Raw genomic sequence first — 17,665 nt, forward strand, 5'->3', positions numbered from 1 at the left:
GTGGGTTTTCGGTATAGGGTGGTGTTAATGTGGCCATCGCTTATTTGTACGGTGGTGTCTAGGAAGTGGACCTCCTGTGTAGATTGGTCCAGGCTGAGGTTGATGGTGGGGTGGAAGCTGTTGAAATCATGGTGGAATTCTTCCAGGGTCTCCTTCCCATGGGTCCAGATGATGAAGATGTCATCAATATAGCGTAGGTAGAGAAGGGGCATGAGTGGACGAGAGCTGAGGAAGCGTTGTTCCAGGTCAGCCATAAAAATGTTGGCATATTGTGGGGCCATGTGGGTGCCCATAGCGGTGCCACTGGTCTGGAGGTATATATTGTCAAAAAATTTGAAATAATTGTGCATGAGGATAAAGTCACAGAGCTCAGCAATAAGTTGTGCTGTGTCATCATCAGGGATACTGTTCCTGACAGCTTGTATTCCATCTGTGTGTGGGATGTTTGTGTAGAGAGCCTCTACATCCATGGTGGCTAGGATGGTGTTTTCTGGGAGGTCACCAATGCATTGTAGTTTTCTCAGGAAATCTGTGGTGTCACGGAGATAGCTGGGAGTGCTGGTGGCGTAGGGTCTGAGTAGGGAATCCACATATCCAGACAGTCCTTCAGTGAGAGTGCCAATGCCATAGATGATGGGGCGTCCAGGATTTCCAGGTTTGTGGATCTTAGGTAGTAGATAGAATAACCCCGGTCAGGGCTCTAAGGGTATGTTGATTTGTTCCTGTGTTAGTGTAGTGTGTGTACTGATTTATACCTGCCTCTGGAGATTTCCATTACTTGCATCTGAAGAAGTGAGGTTCTTACCCACGAAAGCTTATGCTCCCAATACTTCTGTTAGTCTCAAAGGTGCCACAGGACCCTCTGTTGCTTTTTACAGATTCAGACTAACATGACTACCCCTCTGATACTTCACATCCAGCACATTTGATTTGAAAAATCCTAATGTTAAGTTTGAGTATTCTGCTTTGAGCCGGCCAATTAAATGATTTTAGCTAATACTACAGTAATATTCAAAACCATGGAAAGTGAGAAGGGTAGAGATTTCTGAAAGTGAATTGAGTAATGAAATAAATTTATAGCTCATGTTGGTAGCCATGCTTCACATGGTACCAAAGTTCTTCAGAGCACCTGTCTCACTCTCACCTGTGTCCTAGTCTGTTTTGCATTCACTTGCCAGGTATTTCTCACTTATGTATACATAACTCAAGGAAAGATATAGCAAAAGACACTGTCTCTTATGCTCCGTCTCTGTTCTTAGTAGGTGGCAATGACATCAAAATCAGCGTAACAAATGAGCATTCAGAGTCCACTCTAAATGTAATGCCCGGCAAGAAAAGTCAACCATCCATGTATGAACAGCTTCGAGACATTGCCATAGACAACATCTGCAGGTAAGAATTGTGCTTAGAAATATTGAAGGACTAACTTATATCAGTTTGAAGACACAGGTGCTTCTCTCACTGAAGTGGACAAACATTACGATCAATTAAACGGAGAAGCTGTGTAACGCAGAGTGTTTTAGATGGTCCCTGCTACCTTTTGTACAGCTGAAAAGTATTTGTCTAGCCACTGGGCCACTTGCTTTATATACCCTTAACTCCACCTAGTGACTTCCAGAGTGCTCAGTAGGCTTCTGTTGCCTCCTGAGGTTGGCACAATAAGCTCTCCTGGAGCAGATGCACTGGTAAACCCTAGTAACCTCAGGCAATGGAAAGTCACCACCTTCCCATTTTTCTAAACCATCACACTAGACCCTCTGCCCCTGTAGTCTGGAGTAGCTGCTGATTGGATGGATGGAGAGAGGAAGGCTCCAGCTGGAGCAGGACAACCTAATCCCATTCTCTTCCTAAAAGATACTTCTCCTGAACCCTGTTGGGTGCTTATAAAAGACCTTGTTTACCTCCCTCCACATCCACCATCTGGTGCTTGGGAGTTCGGTGAGCTGGGCCAACCTGTCAAGGATATTTAAAATGCCATGGAAGGTACACTGCATACAGCCTTCCTCAGTCCTTTTGTCTCCATCTGGAAGAAAGAGGGTTGAGGTAATTCCAGCTCTGCAGATACAAACACTGGAGGGCAGGGAATCAGCTGCAAAATACACGAGTGTCTGAGAAGTGTTCATTGTCACTTGTATTTTAAACATGATTTAAATTGGCAATTAAGAAAGCTTGATTGAAATAACTGATTTCAGTTTTGTTCTGCATTTGTACTTTTTGTACTTTTTTCTTTTCCTTTTAAAAAGGTTTTACTTTGGCATACAATGTCTATTCAAATTTATTTAAGCAATTATGTATCTTAACATACATTTATTCAGCTTCTTAGTGTTTACATATTTTATTTTGTTAGAAAATGATGAATGACACCTTATTTACTAGAAGATGATTAGTTTTTACTCATGATTTATATTAATAAATATGTGTTTGGATGGAAATTACACAAAATGAACAAAAACACCATTTTAAAGTTTTTTTTTATTAGTTAAATAAAACTACCTCAGACATGCTGGATAAACTAATCTTTTTCTTATGTATCAAAACATGTTTTACATGTAAAACTAATTGACAAAGGAAGTGTTATCTGTAGTTAATGAATTGAGCTAATTGTTTCTGGTCACCATGTCCTTCAAGATTTTAATATTAGTAGATCTTACCCTCTTACATCTTGTTTTTATTTATAGCTTGGAACAGGAAAACAAGCTTTCTTGCTTTTTCAACTTCCAGTTGGTTTCTTAACTTTGAATGAACTAGTCATTGAACTGAACTAGCTGAATAAACTGAAAATATTTTCTTCGTACCTGCCAAAGAGGCTACTGCTGTCAAAAACTGCTTTAGCATTTCAGCCAACTGTTGTTCCAGGTGCTCAGCCGCCAGTTCAGCCGTTTGATTTTCTTTAAAACTTTGGCAGCAAACGTACTGGTTAAATATTATTTTTTATTTAAATGATTTTAATAGATAATATTAAATTTAGGCTTTAATGTAGCTTGTCATAATTTTAATTGTAATTTTAAATAGGTTTATTTTTAAAATAAAAATGTATTTAATTTAAATAAAAAAATCAATTTTAATATTTAAAAAAAATCTGTTTGTTCACCCTGCTTATATTTCATATGTAAATAAGCATGAATGTGTAAAGAATCCTGAACTCGTGAAATAATTGAACAGCATCTTCTGAATGCCAGGTGCTCATGAATGTTTTAGGGGATGCCAAATATGTGCTAATGTGAATATATTCTTTCATAAGAATAATTTTCTGACTGAACCATTCAGATTGTATCAGTTTTATGTGTAGTGGTTTTGGTATTGGATCCTTACTCTCACCTAAAGTGAGATGTGAAAATATAACTCTTGCTGTTTGGCTGTCCTGACAAGTTTTGTGTTTAATGTTCTGTAGGTGCTTGAAAGCTGGCCTGACTATAGACCCGGTGATTGTTGAGGCTTTCCTAGCCAGTTTGTCTAACCGTCTGTACATCTCACAGGAGAGTGACAAGTAAGTTGTTAGGCATAATGCCAATCTTCAGTCAATTTAACTTAAGACCCACTCCTGTTAAGACATCCAAGCATGAGGAGCTTTTCTCCTGTGTGAAATGCCACGGACATCAGTAAGATTATATGTGGGAATATGGATCAGCTCGTGTAGATTTCTTTGTGGGATTGGGCCTTTATTTTAATACTGACGGGCCTACGTACTTGACTGGATAAAAATACTGTTTTCATGTCTGCAGTGAGTATTAGTCTATTTGAAGTACTAAGTGAAATTAAGTTGTCTCTGCTAAGTCTTCAGTGGGCTGTACAAGCCAATCACTTAATGTTTGGCACAATTGATTACTGTTTGTGGAGTCTGAATTGCCCCTCTCCTACTGAGAGGTTGGTCTGCCAAGTCCGGGCTAAGATAGTTGACAAGGCATCTCCCAAGGGAAACTCCCACTACGTTTACCCCACTGTACCACAACTGTTCTTTTAAAAAAAAAAAAAAAATTGTCAGTCATTCCAGACAAGCCTTTTATCTTTTTCTACTGATTCTACTATAGTGAATTGTTTACCGATCAGTGTTGGTACTATAAAAGCAATTGTTTTGTTTCCTGTACTAAGTATACTTTTGATTATAATGAAAGGGAAAAACAGCATTAAGGGGTTAAAATGAAATTAAGTGATATTACAGTTTACTGGGTGCATCAGTGTACATTGTTTCTCAGGCAGATTGTAGTTCAACTTGTAGAGCTAGATGTGTAATTGTTTCTGGATGTTTATATGAATGTGGCTTGTTCATTTGGTTTTTGTTAGGGAAGCCCATTTGATTCCTGACCACACAATTCGAGCTCTGGGGCACATTGCAGTGGCACTTAGGGACACTCCCAAAGTGATGGAACCGATCCTGCAGATCCTGCAGCAGAAGTTCTGCCAACCACCATCTCCACTTGACGTACTCATCATTGACCAGCTGGGCTGCTTAGTTATCACTGGAAACGTAAGGAGAGAAGAGCTGGCCAAGAGAACAAACCAGACTATAGAGACCCCTAAATGACAGTTGTCTATTTATTTCCTTCAGTTAAAGTAATGCTGTCAACTTTGTTCAAGCCCGAAAAGTGTTTCCTTAAATGCAGCATTGCAGCATTTGTCCTGTCTTCGTAACATACACACACTTATACAATCATTTGTTTGCATGTACCTTTTTGTAGTGTCACTAGTAACTAGCAAAGCCAAGCCTCTCCAGCAAACCTTAGTTCCCACAGATATATACTAAAACAATTAATGTAGAGGAAAAAATATGAAGGTAACACTTTCAAAAGCTCCTCAGTGACTTAGGACACCCAGGTCCTATTTAGGCCTGAGGAACTTAAATCCTTTTTGAAAATGGGATTTAGGCTCCTAAGTCACTTAGGCCCAGATTTTTAAAGATACTTAAGAATTCTATATAAGACGTTTATTTGGTTGGATAGAATTTATTTTTACAGGTTTATTCCTTTAACAGGTATAGTATTCAATGTACTCCACTTAGTTTGTTTTCTTACAGCAATATATTTACCAGGAAGTATGGAATCTATTCCAGCAAATCAGTGTAAAAGCAAGCTCAGTTGTTTACTCTGCCACTAAAGATCACAAGGATCATGGATACAGGTAACAGATATAACTGCCTCCTTAGAATTCATGACTATTTAAATCAAACATCTTCCTTTATGCATTGTTGTTATGCACTTTCACATTACAGCTTTATTTCTTTCAATCTTTGTTGTATTCCAGGGGTTTGTTAATGTTAATTGTCCATTTCTGAGAGGGTGGGTGTTTTGAATATATGCAGATCTCATGTAGTCTCCTATTCCTATATTGTTTAAAGTAACATTTTAAATATTTAAAAACGACTGGTGTGTATGTTTCACTTCCATTAGCTGGATTTAAGAATGAACAATGTGCTTGTGGTTTTATTTTTCTCTTGTTGAGCAGCTGGCAATTATTTCTTCACAGTGATGCAATGATGCCTTAGTCCAAAGGTGCTAGAAGTTGACACTGAAAGATAATGGAGATTCTTAGATCTCTTTCAGAAACTGTTAGCATCAGGCAGTACCAACTTCTGTCACAAAAGATTTTGTAGCCTTATCAGTCCCAGGATATTAGAGAGACAAGGTGAGTAAGGTAATATCTTTTATTGGACCAGCTTCTGTTGGTGACAAAGACAAACTTTTATGCTTACACAGAGCTCTTCTTCAGATGTGAGAAATTTAATCAGAGTGTCAGAGCTAAATCCAAGATGGAACAAATTGTTTAGCATGAGTAGTTAACGCATATATTAAGCACCATTCCAAGGAAAAAGTCAGGATGTACACCTTAACACACTCAAAACCACCTTCACCAAACAAGGACATTCCACCAGAGAAGTGGATCACATCATGGAAAAGCCCCTGAGAAAACCTGCTTCAATACAAACAGACCCCCCCACACACACACTGCACATCCTTAGTTGTCACCCCACTTTCAAAAGATGAGCCTGGGAGCTTAACATCATAACACTTGTTTAGACACTAAAAATCATGGACTGAACAGAGACACTGAATTTATCGTTTATTACAAGAATCTGTAATCCACTAACAAACCTCCCACAGCAGCTTCCTCCCCACTTCCCCGTCCTTTCTTCCCTATAACTGAATAGGTGTGAAGGGGCCATTTCACCTCGAATAATTCCTTTAAATATATGTTAACTGCTTGTGCTAAACAATCTGTACCATCTTGTATTTAGCTGTGACACTCTGAGTAAGTATCCCAGACTGAAGATGAGCTCTCTGTAAGCTTGGAAGCTTGTAAAAGATATTACACCTCCCCCCTTGTCTCTCTAAAAGATTGATTGATTGGTAAATTCTAGTTGGTGTCAAAAACTTCTAATGCATTAGCTGTATTTGCAAGCTATCTTCTTAATAGACCTGATCCACATCCCAATGAAGTCAACAATTTTCATTGGCTTCATTAGGTTTTGGATTGGGCCCAGTACTCTTAAGGGGTACTGAATTCCTTAAGAATAATTTATCAAAGAATGCTTGATAACTAGGCACTCCTTCCAATTCCTGTTACAACTAATAGAAAATATTCCAGTGACTTCACTGGGAGTTGGATCAGGCCCTATTTGAATAAGAGATTGAAGTATAAAACTGCATAGCACAGAATTCCTGCTGTATTCATCATGTCATATGAGGAGTTAATTTTTTTTGAAGTATTCAGGAATGTAAAATGGTCATTTGTATCAGAGTTATGTTGCATTATAATTTTAACCTTTAAAAATACTTGAATTCAATTCTAATGAGGGTGAGGGATTGACAATAACTACAAACGAGCTTACCGGCACATGCTCATTATACAGGCTTTCACACGCTATCCTGCCCAGTGGATCCCAGTAATTAATTGCAGCTGTTAATTTGAATTTCTCTGCCACCCTACAATTTTTCCAATCCAGAAATACAATATCTTTCTGCTGGTTTAGGTTTCCCATACCAAACATGGTCAGTCCTGGTGAATTGGTGATGGTGGCAGCACAGACAAAACATTCCCTAGAGATGAAATTGAGACCACCAATTACATTACATTTCATTCTTTACACACCAATGTTGGCGCACAGGGTGGAAACTAGCTTATTCCATTCCTCTCTGTCTTTGGTGCTGCTTCCATCTGCTCTCTGTTGTTGAGACCACTAAATGCATTTTAATTATGATTCAAGCAATATTTAATTGGCTTTTTGAATTGGAACGCTAATGCATTAACCCAGTGTGCCATCCATTCTCACTAAATCCTCGATGTACAAAATGTGCCCGCCACTCCCAATATTATGCAGATTTGCTGTTGAACAGTGTTAGTGAGAAACCGTTATAAAATAAATACAAACCTTTTAATCAAAGAGTTGGTTGTTTCTAATTTCTCTCTTTCTTTCTTGTCAGACACTGTTCCTTAGCTGTCATTAATGCCTTGGCTAACATAGCTGCTAACATTCAGGGAGAACACCTTGTGGATGAATTACTAATGAATTTGCTGGAACTGTTTGTACAGCTTGGACTGGAAGGAAAGAGAGCCAGTGAGAGAGCAAGTGAAAAGGGGCCAGCACTAAAGGTAAGGAATGGTATAAAATGTGTGGGGTTTAGTTCAGTACCTCTTTGCATTGATATGGCTAATGGAAACTTCTTATTCTGATCTCCTCTGAACCAAGCGTATATACTTAAAAATTGCACGTTTAACTACTGAAACAAATGAGAAATGGATGTGTGTGTTTTGGTGCCTATTAATAATATAGAGCCTACATAACCTTTCACATATCAGTTAAACCTCACATAGTATCTGTAAGCGTAGGTAATTAGTAGCGGTATACCCATTTTCCAGATAGGTTAATTGAGCCCTGGTCTACACTTGGAGGGCGTCGGGGGGGATTGATCTAAGTTACGCAACTTCAGCTACGTGAATAACATAGCTGAAGTCGACGTACTTAGCTCGACTTACCGTGGTGTCTTCACCTCGATGAGTTGACTGCTGCCGCTCCTCCATCGACTCTGCCTGCGCCTCTCGCCAAGCTGGAGTACAGGAGTCGAAAGGAGAGCGCTCGAGGGTTGATTTATCGCGTCTAGTCTAGATGCGATAAATCGATCGCTGCTGGATCGATCGCTGCCCGCCGATCCGGCAGGTAGTGAAGACATACCCATAGACATGGTAGATGTTAAGTGAATTGTTTAAGGCACACAGCAGACTGGTGACAGAACTGGAAACAGAAACAGGAAGTCCTGACTTCTAGGCTCCTGCTATTACCACTTCCTAAGAAATAGTGAAGTGTTATAAACTTGCAGTTCTAATCTCAGCTACCTCATATGTTGACTTTTCCTGAATAACTACTGTTGTGATTACACATGTGGATTTTCCAATATTAGAGTCGACAGACGCCTACATAACTAAATTTACAATAGACTACATAGAATGGAACAGCATGGTGTGAATTACAGATGTAGTGAGATCAGTTCGGGTTACCCTGACTGAATAAGCATTAATTGGAATTGGTTGTTAAAGAGAAACGTACAGGGATGTTCTCACATGAATGATAGATTTCAGAGTAGCATCCGTGTTAGTCTGTATCTGCAAAAAGAACAGGAGTACTTGTGGCACCTTAGAGACTAACAAATTTATTTGAGCATAAGCTTTCATGGGCTACAGCCCACTTCTTCGGATGATAGAGAAACCATAATGCTTTGCTGATTAGAAGTACAATCTCATATGCATTGCAAGTGTAAGAACTGCAAAGCAAAACTGAGCAGTTCTGACATGTGCAGTACAAATTCTTACCTTGTTAAATGTAATCTCCAGCTGTATGTGTTCATATCTACAAATTCTTGTGATCATTGTATTCTCTCTAATGGTATGGGAATTACACTAGTATGTTACCCTACTGTGTGTGGGGCTGGGTGTGTGTGTGTGGGTGGGGGGGGAATAGGGGGAGAGGTAGCAAATCAGCACACCTGATTTACATTCTGAGAGTACAAGGTGACACAGGAAAAGAAGTGTTGGACATTGTTGGGAAATCAGAAATGTTAATTGACTGGTGGTGTCAGTGATCTCTAACAGAAAAGTAGAGTGGGAGTGCTGGTTTTCTTTGGTGTTGGGAATGAATGTGAAAAAATTCAGTGAGCTGTTTTCCAGGGGGCATTGTATTGCTAATAAAATTAAAATGAGAGGTTAATGCTTATGTTAGAATCCAGCTCTCCAGCTTTCAAGTAAGTGCTCTGTTGTATTTTAAGATCTTGTCTATGCACAAACTACCTGTTATCCTCAAACCGGTTAAGTTAAATTGGTGCAAACTCCTGTGCGGACACTCTTTTATTTTGGTTTAAGAGCAGCTTGTTTACGGATAGGAACAAGTTTAAGCTAAGTGATTTAAGCTAAATTATTCCTGGGGGAGTTCTGCACCACTGTGCATGTGCAGAATTTATGTCTCCCGCTGATTTCTTTGCTTTCTCGCAGAAAAATGACTTTCTGATGAGGAAGCAAAGGGAAGCCACAAGAGCGGTCATGCAACCTTCATGCACCCTTCACTCCTCAGCTGCAGACGGAGGGATCCCCGTACAGGGAGCTGCTCCCCCATCTGCCCAACCACCATGCATCCAGATCCCCTCATACCCAGATCCTCCTGCTGAGCCTCATCCCCCCACATTCAGAACTGCCCCAATGAGCCCTACTCCCCCTGCACCTAGACCACCCTGATGAGCCTCCTGCACCCGGATCCCCACCCCACTGAGCCCCAACCAGCTGCACCTGGATCCCCACCCCACTGAGCCCCACTCCGTCAGCATTTGGGCCCCGCACTGTGCCCCCCAGACCCCCTTGCTGAGCTCTCTTCCCCTGAAACCCAGGCATACACCCCTGCTGAGCCCCACCACTTTCACCTTCACCCATTACCGTTGCACCCCTTCCCCTCCCCTCCCCCCCCCCCCCCCCCCAACAAGCCCCTGTGCATCCAGATCCCCCTCGCACCCGGATCTCCCACTGAGCCACCTGCACCCAGATTGCTCCACACAGAACCTTCTCAACCCACACCTGGATCCCCCCACACTAAGCCCCTCCATACTTGGATCCTGCCTTGCTGAGCCTGCCTGCCCATGCTTGGTGCACTTCACATGGAGGGTCAGGGCCCTAGGGTGTTTCTGGGACAGGCCTGGTCCTTGTGCTATATCAGGGTTGGGTGCAGCCTCACCACTGAGTTGTGTCCTGGGGGGGAGCTGCACAGTGATCTCCCACCTCTGTGCAGCCAGTGGCCTGTACTCCCCAGTGCCAGGTTGGAACCTCCACATTTATTTGACAAATAAAATTTGCAGAATTTTAAAATGTTGTGCACAGAATTTTTATTTTTTTGGCGCAGAATGCCCTCAGGAGTAGCTAAATCAAAATAAGCCTGGATTAAATTGAAATTAAAGTGTGTACACAGACTTTTGCACTGATCTAACTGAATTGGTTTAAAATCATACCTTAAGTAAACTACTGCAAGCCTGCATGTAGACTGCTTCCAGGTCTTTATGATCAATTGCCTGTAAAATGTAAACTAATCCTTAAAAAATACGTGCAAAGGTCTAGAAATGGAGTCCATTAAATAGGTGCTAACTAAATGTGCGTGAATGGTTATTCTAGTACCCCTTGCACAGTAGAGTTGGGCTATTTTTTTCCCCTATAAGCTGTCGTGCTTTTGTAGTTCTCCAGTTTATTCTTGTAATTGTGCTTTTCTTTCGCTTTATTTTCATATTAGCATTTTTCCTGTGGCTTTATAAATGTCTTCAGTATTTGCTGTTCTTAAACACTTTTTAAAAACAACAAACCTTTCCCCACAATCCCTCCCTTCCTCTAAAACATTCAGAGACACGTTGTTAGCCTTGGCCTGTGTGCAGTCTAAATCTGTTTTATCACTTGGAATCATATTTTGCTTTCATTCCTAAAGCACTAGAAATTTGAGCCTTCCTTTAGTTCTGTTCTTCTCAGTGTTAATATTCCCTAATTTCTTAATTTTTAATTTCTAGTGGATTCGCTTCCTTTTAGTCCAGCTGGACAATTTTCCACCCTGAAAAATGTACATTTTCCTGAGAAGAGGAACCCAATAAGCCATTTGAATTACCTTTCCCTGCTGTATGCTGTTTTCTTTGACATTTTTCTGCTGTAGCAGCCCATAGTCTATGTTTTATTGCTCCAGAACTCCCATTTACTTCAGTGAGTTCTTGTAGTGCAAGGAATACAAGATTCGGCCTATAATTTATTAAATCTGTGTTATGATATGAAAGGATTGTAGACTGTAAGTCAGTTCAGCAACTGACTCTTATTAAATAGCTGCAATATTTTAATTTAGGTGTAGTTCCTAAAGACCTTAAAATAGATATTTTTAAACATATGTAAATTTCAATTTTTTTTGAATACTCTACCATAACAAGACTTCTTTCCTGATTGTTTTACAATCTTATCTAGTATTTACAGGATAGATTTCCAAAGGTGAGGTGAATACAATTTACATCACTTATGGCCTGTTCCTAAAGTGCTGTGCTCCAGTAAGTCCCACTGAAATCAAACTGACACCACTCAGGATCAGGCACTTATTGACATATTAAGAGTTTATTGACATGACAGCTAGGTACTATTTACAGTGTTAACTTACACCTCTAAGGCCTGGTCCACACTAACCCCCCATTTCGAACTAAGGTACGCAAATTCAGCTACGTTAATAATGTAGCTGAATTCGAAGTACCTTAGTTCGAACTTACCGTGGGTCCAGACGCGGCAGGCAGGCTCCCCTGTCGATGCCGCGTACTCTTCTCGCCGAGCTGGAGTACTTCTGGGCACTTCTGGGATCGATTTATCGCGTCTAGACAAGACGCGATAAATCGATCCCAGAAGATCGATTGCTTACCACCGGACCCAAAGGTAAGTGTAGACCTACCCTAAGTGTGAAAACAAGGAACAATAGATGAGAACAGTGTTTCTCTTCAAATGAATGGAAGGATATACAAATATATTACAAGTTGTAAATTTGGTTTGGCTCTGAATTGAATTGCAACACCTTCATTTTGGGGGCGGGAGGGGAAGGAGGGAGAAATCCTGCTTTTGATTATAGACAATCACATTCACTGCTCAAGAATGAAGAGTGAAGTTAATTGAACATTTTGCTTATCGGGGATGAACTAACACTTCACCATTTGTGATTTTATATGGCTATTCCAGACACCAAAACTTCCCAGATGTTTTGTAATAAAAAAAAAAGGAAAAATTACTGTGAAAAGTTGAATTTCTTTCCATACCGTGTGTGTGTGTCTATATTCCATTTAAATTAGTGCAATGTTTGTGACTAAAATTATACCTAAAGCTGTGCTAGCAGTGTAGTAAGAATTGTTTTTCTCTTTTTAACATCCCCAACACAACACACACACACCTCCCACACACACGCTTCAAATTTTAATAGTGCAAAGTTCCTTTCTTATCCATTTATGGGATTGGTGAACTCTCTTGGCAAATCTCTTTGAAATGAATAGAAGCTCTGTTTGCTTTGAAGATAAACTGCATCTGTAACCAGTAAATGCCTTTTATGTCACTGACCAACTCAATAAAGCTGCTGGGTTACTTGTTTCATAAGGATAAGAGTCTCTAATCTGGGGTGCCCCTCAGCTCTTATGAAGGAAACGATCAATTCACAGTTTGTTTATTGTTTCAGCAAACCCAGTGAATGCCATCATGGAAAATCCTGCCTATGTCCAGGATTTTTAGATTCTGGTCTCACAGATAAGTGACTGTGATGCTTATAAATATAACTCTATTCTAAAACAACACCTTTATACTGGATTTCATCATCCCCATCTCAGTGATAACCCAGCAATTTCTTTCTCTCTCCCATGCTCCACCTCCCAGGAACTAATATCTGAGCTGAATTCACACCCCTGGCAAATCCACTTTAAGCTTCATCTGTGCTAGAAAACAACATTCCTTTATTTTAAAAATATTAAATGGTTTGGGTTCTAGTACAATCTTGACCCCAGTGTTCAGGGAATAATCTGCTCAAAATGATTCTGAAAATCATTCTTAAGACTGTAACTTCTTATCCTTGAATGTTTTAAAAAGTAGTTTATACTAAATTAGGACCTGTCCATGCTGGGTCCAAACTGTGTTGCTTAACCATTTCTATATTTAGCAATGTTTTAAAAGCAGAATTCTCACTTTTTGTATAGCATTGTCAGGGCTTTAATGTTTTGTTGTTTGTCAAGTCTCCTGTGCTTCTTAACAGGCCTGTTATTATTCCAGATCTGTTTACCTGTCTGTTAAATCACTTTGCATTGATGCTTTTTGCTTAATTTCAAAATTAACTAGTTGTCAGCAGATTTTGCAGCCAGGCAAAAAAAAATTTTTTTTTTTTTGTTAGAAAAGGAAATTAACTTGTTATGATTAAGTTGGATGGGCAGTGTTTTCTGTTGGAGTGAGTCCCCTAAATTCCTTATCCTTTACAGATTCATAATCTTGGCTTTAGTTCAAAAGTAAAATCTGATTTCTGCAAATATTTGACAGCTAGCTTCAGGCGTGTAGAGTAATAGGAGACTTTTCAGTTTCTGGATGTTTCGGAATAGAGATGATAATTAATGTATGTTTTTCTCCCGAACTGAAAGCGTGATGTTTGATTTCTAATTATAACTGCTGTGTCTATGGAAGAAGGCCCCTCAGCTCATCCATTTGATTAAAAATAGTGTGTTCCTTAACAACAGTAACCCCCTGAGGGGAAAAAGTGGTGCATATTGTTACGTTCTAGAGCCTGATCCTGCTGCTGGCTCCACGTGGGCAGACGTTGTCCCTGTTTGGAACCCCAAGCGATTCATGTAGACTTGAGCCCTGTGCCTATGCACAGCCCACTGGTTTCAGTGGTGCTCGGGTTGGGTGACCCAGTGGTTTTGTAGGCTCAGGGCCGTGGTCTGCGATGTACAGATGCATCAATACGGATACAAGTAGCTAAAGAACGTAAGCCATTGGAAGTGAGCTTTGTAGTAAATATCACTTCAAATTGCTTTGTGTTTCTTTGACATTTTCACATCTTTTAAAACCTCTCTTCTTTTTTAGGCCTCCAGTAGCGCTGGGAACCTGGGAGTGCTTATTCCTGTTATTGCTGTGGTGAGTGTTCATCGTGTTCGTTTGCAAGCTGAATGATCGTTTCCCCAAAAGCTCAAGTATCTGTGTGGGGGCGGGGAGGGGACCGGTGGCAGATGGGACTGATAAGTAGCCATGAAAGACAAATACATGTTATAACTTCTTACTTGCTAGAAATTTAAAAACAAATGGGCATTTGTTTGATCATGACATCTCTCTTAAAGCCGCTAATCTTGTCTTATTCAGAGAGAGGCTCTATTGTTAGTAATGAGTGCAAGAGATTTGTGATCCAAATAATACCACAGGGGATATTATACTGACTAATACTTGGCAGCCAGTGTAGTAAGAGGTACGTAACTGAAAAAAACGGTGCCTGGGGAGCGGACTGAAAAACCAAAGTTGTTAGAAAAATTAGTTAAAAATAAATTCCAGAAGGCAGCATAACCGAGAGTCTGTAAAGCAGATTAATTATAATAAAGGAGAGAGGAAAGACTCCATATCTTCTGTGGATATTAATTAGCTTTTGTGACATACACATTTTATGAAATGTTCAAGTGTGCTGAGGTTTGAAGACAATTATAAACAAAAGACTAAACTAGTGCAAAATAGGGGTGCGTATATATAGTTTGCCCATTTAGACGGAGAGGATTTTCGGAGCCAGAACAACTTCTAAACCAAGTCCAACAAGTAGTCCAGCCAAAGACAGAATTGATTCATGGCTTTTCTAGGTGAACAGCAGCAAATTTGATTTAGTTGGGGATTAGGTCCTGCTTTGAGTAGGGGGTTGGACTAGATGACCTCCTGAGGTCCCTTCCAACCCTGGTATTCTATGATTCTATGACATTTAATAGTCTAGGCTGGGATTAAATAGCAGTGGGAGGAGTTGGGTGCCCAACTCAAAATCTGAGCCTTAATACGCTGATGGACAGATTCGAGGGAGTGCCAGAAATGGCTGTGATTGCCTTTCCCTCTCCTGTTGTTGAATTCTCTGTGGGAAGTTTATTTTATACAGTTAGTGAGCAAAAAGGGGAACCGTGTCAAATACACCACTACTTCGATATAACACTGTCCTCGTCAGTGCCGGTGCAAGGATATTTTGCGCCCTAGGCGAAACTTCCACCTTGCGCCTCCCAACCCCACCCCTCCCCCTGGAGCATTGCTTATTATAAACTTTCAAAAATGAATACTGCATAATATGGCATTGTTCATTAGAATTAATACATATTTGTCTTGAAAATTTATTAATTTCATTATTTAGACTACATATTTAATGAAAATAAATGAATAACCTGACAGGGTGTGGGGCTGGCTGGCTTGGGGCAGGGGGTGCGGCAGGGGTTGGCTGGAGACGGGGGTGCGGCAGGGGTTGGCTGGCTTCGGGCAGGGCAGGGGATGCGGAGCTGGTTGGAGATGGGTGGGGCTGGCTGGCTTCGGGCACGGGGGTGCGGCGGCATTGGCTTCAGGTACAGGAGTGCTGCAGGGGCTGGCTGGAGGCAGGGCAGGGGGTGTGGGCTGTCTGAGGGCAGGGTGGTGGGTACCAGGGCCATCCCTAGATATTCTGGGGCCCTAAGCGCGGGGGGGGGGGGAGGAGGGCTGGCTTCCATGGGGTCGGGGCTGGCTTGGGGGGAAGGGGGGAACCACCCCCCAGCACTCACCGGCAGCGCGGCTGGGGCCAGGTCTCTGCACTTCCCGCCGCCGGTGAGTGCAGCCCCAGCCCTGCTGCAGTGCTCAGGGAGTGGGGGTGGGGCCCTGGGCAAGAGCCAGAGCAGCAGGGAGCAGCGCAGTGCCCCCTCGCACAGCGGCGGGAAGAGGGTTACACATTTAGCCGGCGCCAGGTGAGCATCCCCGACATTTTGGACACTGCTTTTTGGCGTCCAGGTTGCCTAGTGGATGCACCGGCCCTGGTCCTCGGGAGCCAAAAAATCTTACCACATTATAGGTGAAACCGCGTTATATTGAACTTGCTTTGATCCACTGGAATGCGCAGCCCCCCCCCCCCCCCCCCCCCCCGAGGACTGCTTTACCGCATTATATCCGAATTCGTGTTATATCGGGTCGCGTTATATCGAGGTAGAGGTGTATTTGGAGAACGGTGCTGCTACGACTAGTTGTTGCAGCTCTAACACATGACGACACATTTGCTATTGTCCTGGCATTAGGGTTGCCAACTTTCTAATCGCACAAAACCGAACACCCCTGCCCTGCCCCTTCTCCAAGATTCCATCCCCCCTCCCTCCGTCGCTCACTCTCTCCCACCCTCACTCATTTTCACTGGGCTGGGGTAGGGGGTTGGAGTGCAGGGCGGTGAAGTCTCTGGGCTGGGGGTGCAGGCTCTGGGTGGAGCCAGAAATGAGGGGTTCAGGGTGTGGGAGAGGGCTCCTGGCTGTGGCAGGGGGTTGGAGTGCGGGCTCCAGCTGGGGGTGTGGGCTCTGGGGTGGGACCAGGGATGAGGGGTTTGGGGTGCAGGAGGGGACTCCGGGCTGGGGCAGCGGGTTCGGGTGAGGGAGGGGGTTCAGGGTGTGGGATCCCGGTGGCGTTTACCACGGCTCACAGGAAGCGGCCATGAGGTCCTTTCTGCCCTAGGCATGTGGGCAGTCAGAGAGACTCGACGCACTGCCATCGCGCCTGCAGGCGCTGCCCCCACAGCTCCTATTGGTTGCAGTTCCTGGCCAATGGGAGCTGTGGAGCCAACACTCGCGGGGGAGACTGTGTGTGGAGCCTCCCTGGCCTCCATGGCCACCAATGTGCCGAGGGGCTGCAGGGACCTGGCAGACGCTTCCGGGAGCTGCATGGAGCCAGGGCAGGCAGGGAGCCTGCCTTAGCCCCAGGCCCCCACTGCACCGCCGACCGGAGCGGCCACGGTCCCTTTTCGACCGGGCGCTCTGGTTGAAGACTGGATGCCTGGCAACCCTACCTAGCTTTACAAACTTCTTGGCTCAGATTTCCAAAAATAAGAGCCTAAAGTTAGGCTCCTAAATCTCTTTCAGCACCTGCCTGACTTTCAAAAGTGCTGAGCACCCAACATCAGCTCCCACTGAATTCATCCATAATTATAAAGGCTAGATCTAGAGGTTACTGGAACATTTACATAAATATCTTGGGCCCCTACTAATTTGGAAGCTATTGCTACAAAAGGTTGCTTGCTCAAAAACAGAGCAACTTTTAAATGACTAATTGTAGTCCTATTTGAGGCCTGTAATCCAGTGGTGACTGCAGTGTTGCTTTGCCCTTTCAGGTCCTGCTCCATCTCCTATTGAAATCAATGGGAATTTTGGCATTGACTTCAAAGGGAGTAAGATCAGGCCTTTAAAAATGTTAAAAAATGGTCTCTTTCATTTGTGACATACTGCAAGGGACTATTTTCTGTTTCACATGTTGGTTGATAAAATGCATTTGATTTGAATACTTGATGTATACTGCGTATTTCTTAACCAATGTGACCTTTATATGGAGTAAAATAAATTAGTGTCAGAAGCTGTAGCAAGAGTTAATGGTTACATTATGGGTGCAGAAGCAAATATTTGATTTTCTTGCACAATGCATAAAGATCATGAGT

The 17,665-nt window shown here is 42.2% G+C and overlaps 1 protein-coding gene across 3 annotated transcripts in view; it reads left to right on the forward strand.

Annotated features, from left to right (window-relative positions):
• The window catches only part of PI4KA (phosphatidylinositol 4-kinase alpha), a 92,195-nt gene that overhangs the window by 23,977 nt on the left and 50,553 nt on the right, over positions 1-17,665 (forward strand). For 2 of the 3 annotated variants that reach the window (XM_024105693.3, XM_065568379.1), the window contains exons 14-19: positions 1,260-1,392; positions 3,392-3,487; positions 4,282-4,465; positions 5,012-5,115; positions 7,416-7,584; positions 14,083-14,133. In XM_024105693.3, the coding sequence (XP_023961461.2) occupies positions 1,260-1,392; positions 3,392-3,487; positions 4,282-4,465; positions 5,012-5,115; positions 7,416-7,584; positions 14,083-14,133 (737 nt within the window). The remainder of the gene's footprint in view (positions 1-1,259; positions 1,393-3,391; positions 3,488-4,281; positions 4,466-5,011; positions 5,116-7,415; positions 7,585-14,082; positions 14,134-17,665) is intronic. The other variant, XM_065568378.1, reaches the window with a different exon arrangement.

This window comes from Chrysemys picta, chromosome 15, assembly GCF_011386835.1.
Source record: "Chrysemys picta bellii isolate R12L10 chromosome 15, ASM1138683v2, whole genome shotgun sequence".
NCBI classification, from domain to species: domain Eukaryota; kingdom Metazoa; phylum Chordata; order Testudines; family Emydidae; genus Chrysemys; species Chrysemys picta.